This window comes from Capsicum annuum, chromosome 1, assembly GCF_002878395.1.
Source record: "Capsicum annuum cultivar UCD-10X-F1 chromosome 1, UCD10Xv1.1, whole genome shotgun sequence".
In the NCBI taxonomy this organism is placed as follows: Eukaryota; Viridiplantae; Streptophyta; class Magnoliopsida; order Solanales; family Solanaceae; genus Capsicum; species Capsicum annuum.
This window is the reverse complement of record NC_061111.1, coordinates 9,645,985-9,651,543: the sequence shown is the minus strand read 5'-3', so window position 1 is coordinate 9,651,543 and position 5,559 is coordinate 9,645,985. Positions and strand designations below refer to the sequence as shown.

At 34.1% G+C, this 5,559-nt stretch overlaps 1 protein-coding gene across 1 annotated transcript; it reads right to left on the bottom strand.

The window, feature by feature from the left end:
- Positions 1–868: 868 nt before the first annotated feature.
- LOC107867624 (probable aspartyl protease At4g16563) lies at positions 869–3,069 on the bottom strand. The gene has a single exon (XM_016713946.2). The coding sequence runs from the start codon at positions 2,791–2,793 to the stop codon at positions 1,333–1,335; it is 1,461 nt and encodes a 486-aa protein (XP_016569432.1). The 5' UTR covers positions 2,794–3,069; the 3' UTR covers positions 869–1,332.
- Between the last annotated feature and the right edge of the window lie 2,490 nt (positions 3,070–5,559).

Genomic DNA, 5,559 nt, shown 5'->3' with positions numbered 1-5,559 from the left:
TGTCACCATCAACTACGACGATCATCAACGATTGTCAATCGCTACCATCACCACCAAGGGCGGAGCCCGCCTTCTGTTCTGGGGTTCGATCGAACCTCCTTCGATGGAAAAATATACTATTTATACATGATTAAAATTATTTTTTATGTGGTTATAGTAGTTGTTGAATCCCCTTGACTAAGTTTTCTTTGAATATAGAACCCCTTAGTTGAAATCCTAAGTTTTCTTTGAATATTAAACCCCCTTCGTTGAAATCCTGGCTCCGCCTCTGATCACCACCATAATCACCCAACATCGTTACCTTAACAGTCATTTGATCTTGAAATCAAAGTTCAAAACTGTAGAAACACAAGATAATTTCCCTTTTATGCATCAAATTTTGATGTCTTTTACCATTTGTTTATATTTTCTGAATAAAATTATTTGATAGGTATATTGGTAATAACGTGTATACAATGAAAATTATTGAAGTTGCAACCTATGCATATTTCGAAAAATTCTTACACTTTCGTGGGCATGTGATGTTGTGTGCCTGAGTTGGTATTTATGACATTTTTCAAGAAAGGGAAAGAGAAAAGTTGCTACACAAGCAAGCCTGCCCTTGTTTGGTTTTTGACTAGCATCAATAATAGGAGTAGTAAATTGTATTTGTATGCTTTCACATAATTATTTGAATAGAGATGGCCCTTTCCCAATTCAATTTACTTTTTCTAAAAAAGACAAACTCGTTAAAAGAATGTATTCAAAAGCATTGGATTAATTTTGTGTTAAGGAATTTGTGAATAGTTTTCCATATCATATGGATACACACTATACTTCACATACACTTTATAACTCTATTTCACAAAGATAAAAGATTGTTTTAAGGTTGAATCAAGTAACACATGTAAAAAGTTTTTATTGGACAACTACACAAGTCTGTAAATATCATCAGAAAACTACAAGTGAGAGCCAGTTTTTACATAATCTACAAAATAATTAACAAATCAAATGCTAAAAATTTACATCCACATTTTATTCCTTTGTCCTCTCATCTTTTTCTCCTTTCTATTTTTCATTATTTTCGTCTAATATGTACCTAAAACTCCAGCTATACAATAACATACAAAACAAGAAGAAAAAATATCTAACAACTTTATTTTCAAAATATCCTTAACCCGACCCAACCCGTCCCGTTTCACCAAAGTCCGACACTCCGACCCTACTTGACTTTGACTCTCAGGGTCAAAAGTCAACGCCATATTTGATCAGCTACACCAAAGGCACACATCAAATCCTTATGATTCAATCTTTCTTCAAATGCTATTCATAATGAGAACTTTAGTATATCGTCTAGTGTTGGTTCAAGTTATCCCATAAAGACGCACATTTCCTTCTAGCAAATCCAACTTGTTTCTTTTCCAAATCATAAACTACCTCAAATCCTTGTTGAAAATAATTACCCAATATCCCAGCGGGCCCACTTTCCTTTTCATCACCACCGTTCATCAACATCACACATCCCACTCTCCTCTTCACTTTCTCATCATCAACAAACTCATAAAAATAATTCCTCCTAGGCATCACCACACTGGAATTCCCCCCAAAATGTAACAACAACTGCGGCACATTCGAACCGGACATAACCGAACCGGTATCCAAATAGTAACACGGGTTAAGCCCGGTTCGTTCCTCAACCCGGTTCGCTCTTTTGTAAACCGGTCCCACTCTCCGGTCGAACTCTTTCACTACTGTTTCATAGAATTTCAAAGGTAACATAGTAAAAGTCGTACCGGAATCCACCACCATTCCGCCGTTACCTCCGCCGTCAACTCGCCGTAAGCTCGCCGGCGCCGGAATCTTCGTCTTCCCTATAGACACTGCTTCCAATCCAACGCTGTAGAAATACGGGTGCTTCGGGTTTTCGAGCATTGGAGTATAAGCATAATCATCATTATAAGTCTTCATCTGCTTCATTTTCTCATCAACTGTATATCGACCGAGTATTAACGGACTCGGTCGATGAACTCTTGTAGCATCAAAAGAATGTGAAACCAAACAGTAAGAAAAATAGTTGCCAATTTCGGGCGAACTGTTAGCTAGTTGAGCTGGCAAAGAAAGTCTTCCCTGGCCAAAACCGGCGACACCGATAGGTTCACCAAGAGCAGAATGAGCACAACCAAACGTAAAATTCCGCAAAATCAATGAAGGTGATGACATAGGTATGGATAATTCATCGCTATATAGCTTCGCAATGAAGCTTCCATCACCATAAGCGTAGTAAAACGGGGGACAGGAATACTTTTTGCAGTCGGAAATCTCAATATCTTCAAGGGGACATTTCGCGATAGAGCAGAGATCGGAGGAGGGTAAAGAAGAGTGTACGGCGGAGCAAGCAGGTGACTTGCACGTGACGGGTAGAGCTGACGTGAGATTGATGGGGCCAGGGCTGGGTATAGCTTTAGGGTTGAATTTTCCTTCACAGAGAATACAGTCGAAAGGGTGACAAGGTAGCCAAACGACGTCGCTTCCAGTGTCCATGTAGAGCGAAATGGTTTGTGCACCGAGGGAAAATGAGAGGGTGTAATCGCTACCGGGGGTTAAAGGGAGGGAGACTTGGCGGTGGCGGTGACGGTGGTGACGGAGGCGAGTGGCGGAGTGAGTGGTGGTGGTTTTGAGGAGATGGTGAGTGGAGTTGAATTGGGTTGATGAGAAAGAATGAGTTAAAGGGAAAACTAAAGAGGAAGAAGAAGGGAGAACAAAGAGGGAGAAGAAAGTGAAAAGAATGAAGAAAGCAGAAGAAGAAGACGACATTGTTGGAAAAAACAGAGGAAAACAGAGTAGTTTTTTTTTTTTTTTTTTTTTTTTGAAATGGATGAATATAGAGGTGAAAATAACGTACCAAACCTTATCTTTTGTTGTACAAAGAGAGAGGAGGGGAGATTAATTGGATTTTTGTTTGTTGGTAGTATATTTTGTGTATAAACGAGTGGAAGGAAAAAGAGGTATATAAAGGGATGGCAGAGAAGAAGAGGACGAAGCGGCTGTGGTTTGGTGAGGATTTAGGGGAGGTTTATGAGGATACTACTCCTTTGTGGGTTGGTGGAATAAGAAAAGTTTATTTTATCTAAATTTTATCATTACTTGAATTCATGATTAGGAATAGTGGTAATTTTATCAGTAATTCGATTTTTTAATTTTCGTCATCTTGATAATAAATACTACTATTATAAGTTATGATTTATTAAGTTACTTTTAGTTTGAGATAGTTTGGGAGCTAGGTGGAGTTATGTATGTATTGATAATATATGAATAGTTATGAGAGAATTTATATAGAAATTAGTTTGTAATTTAATTATTTATGTATTCCTTATATTTTATCCTACCTATTATAATAGAGTACATAGATTATTCGTAACTTATGTATATATTATTTATGTATGTTTATAAATTATTAAATATGATAATTTATGCAGAATTTACTATTTTCATAACTTATCTCCAAAATCATCACACGGACTCCTATAGATTTTTTGAGATTGAGCACTACTACAAAAAAGTAGTAATTACTTTCATATAATAATATAATTAAAATAACTCACTTATTTTATTCTAATTTATGTGACATATTGTTTTTTTACATCCGTTCCAAAATAATAGAGATTAATTGGATGATACTTTTTGTTGTATAAAAGAGTGGAAGAAACGAATGGAGGTCTATAATGGGGGGTGGCATGGGAGAAGAGGACGAAGCTACTGATTTGGTGAGGATTTAGGACAAATATTAATCTTTTAATTAATGGTACATAACATACATCAATAGAAGGGCACTTGCCATTTGCCATTTGCCAAGGCCGAAAAACAAGCAGTGTAATTTCCATCTAGCTTTCTTTTAGTATTTAAACATTAGTTTTGTGATCATCTTAACACATCTAACATTCCAACTTGAGTACTCACAAAGATGGGTGAGTTCGTATAATAAGTGATAAATTATAAGAGAAGTTAGAGATTAATTTATTTTGCCAACATCTCTTCATCAAACTCAACGTATGGACTTGTTTAGTGGAGTCAAATCTCCTCTATGATTTGCGATTTATTATATAAAAGTGAAATTGTTCAATGCATAATCAAAAATGGCGACTATAAATTTACATTAAAATTTTAAAAATAAAAAAACAGTTGTAGCGGCATCAAATTTTGTTTTTAAAAAAATTAAAATATAATGAATAACTATACAAAAGAATATAAAAACTTCAACATGGAATGTGTATATTTGATTTAATATACTAGGAAAATTTAACATATAGATACAACGTAATTTTCTATCAAACTCCCTCCATATTTATGTGAAATAATTTTTAGGCGTATAAACACTAGAGATTTTAGATCACTAGTTTTAAATTTTTTATTATTTTAAAATAATATCTTATGCCTAATCAAATAGTGCCAAATACTAATCATGAAGAATGGGTTTGCAATACCCAAATCAAAAATAATGATGGGCAAGTGAAGTTTCTTTAATATTCAAAATACAATCTAGAAAAATATAAATAGGGATACAAAAGATAATAGGGAGTAACAAACATATAATAACAAAATAATGTTATCATAAAGTAATCCTGTAAATAATTTACTTGAAATAACATATATCAACAAGAATTTAAGAACAAGAAACTACAAGCATAACACTACGATTACTAATAAGAACAATCTTCTAACCTAATTCTAATTCGCCACACCATTTTATTTAAAATATATCTTCAATAAGTTGCAACACCTCATATTTTATTTAATCACCCCTTCCCAAACTCCAATTAGTGGTGAGTGACAATTGTATTTGGAATTAATAGTGCCATGATTTTCTTCAGTACGAAGGGAGAAGTACAGTAAATAGTACAATTACAGAGTCCTCTCAGAGAAGTAAAGACAAAGTGAATCAATTTTGTGCCTGCACGAAAGAAACGCACATTCAGAGAATGGGTAAAAGAACTTGGAAGTGACTGCACCTAATAATATTTCATCAGTGGGTTTGGTATATCTTTAACTTTTACACGTCCAAGTTGTCCAAAAAATACATATGTATAACCTTCCATAAAATTTGAAATTTAAAATTTTTGGAAAAATGCATTAGGAAGCTTTAGAAGACGCGAGTTAGGTTAGAAGATTAATAGAACGGAGTGTGTTCATGTAAGTAGGTAGAAGTACTTTGTTTGGTTGTCCGATTCGTGCTAGTAGTTATAGTGCTACGCTTGTAGTGTTCTGTACTTGAAGTTATAGTAATTTTATTATTTTGGATAGATTGATTGTAGTATTATTTTGTGACTATCTTATTTCTGTTACTATTGGTTGTTTTCTTACTACCTATTTATTACTCTCTCTATCTCAAATTATGTGTCGTCATTTGATCGGACACGATATTTAAGAAATAAGTATTAACTTGATTAAAGTTACAAAATTATCCTCCTTAAAGAAAGGAGTAACAGTATTTAAAATCAAGTGGGACCACTTTTAATTGAAAAGACAAATGAAAAAAGAAGTAATAGTATTTATAATCAAGTGGAATCACTAAGGGTAAAATTG

Excerpts from the sequence above, each read along its gene's own strand:
- LOC107867624 (XM_016713946.2), bottom strand. The coding sequence starts at position 2,793 with ATGTCGTCTTCTTCTTCTGCTTTCTTCATTCTTTTCACTTTCTTCTCC.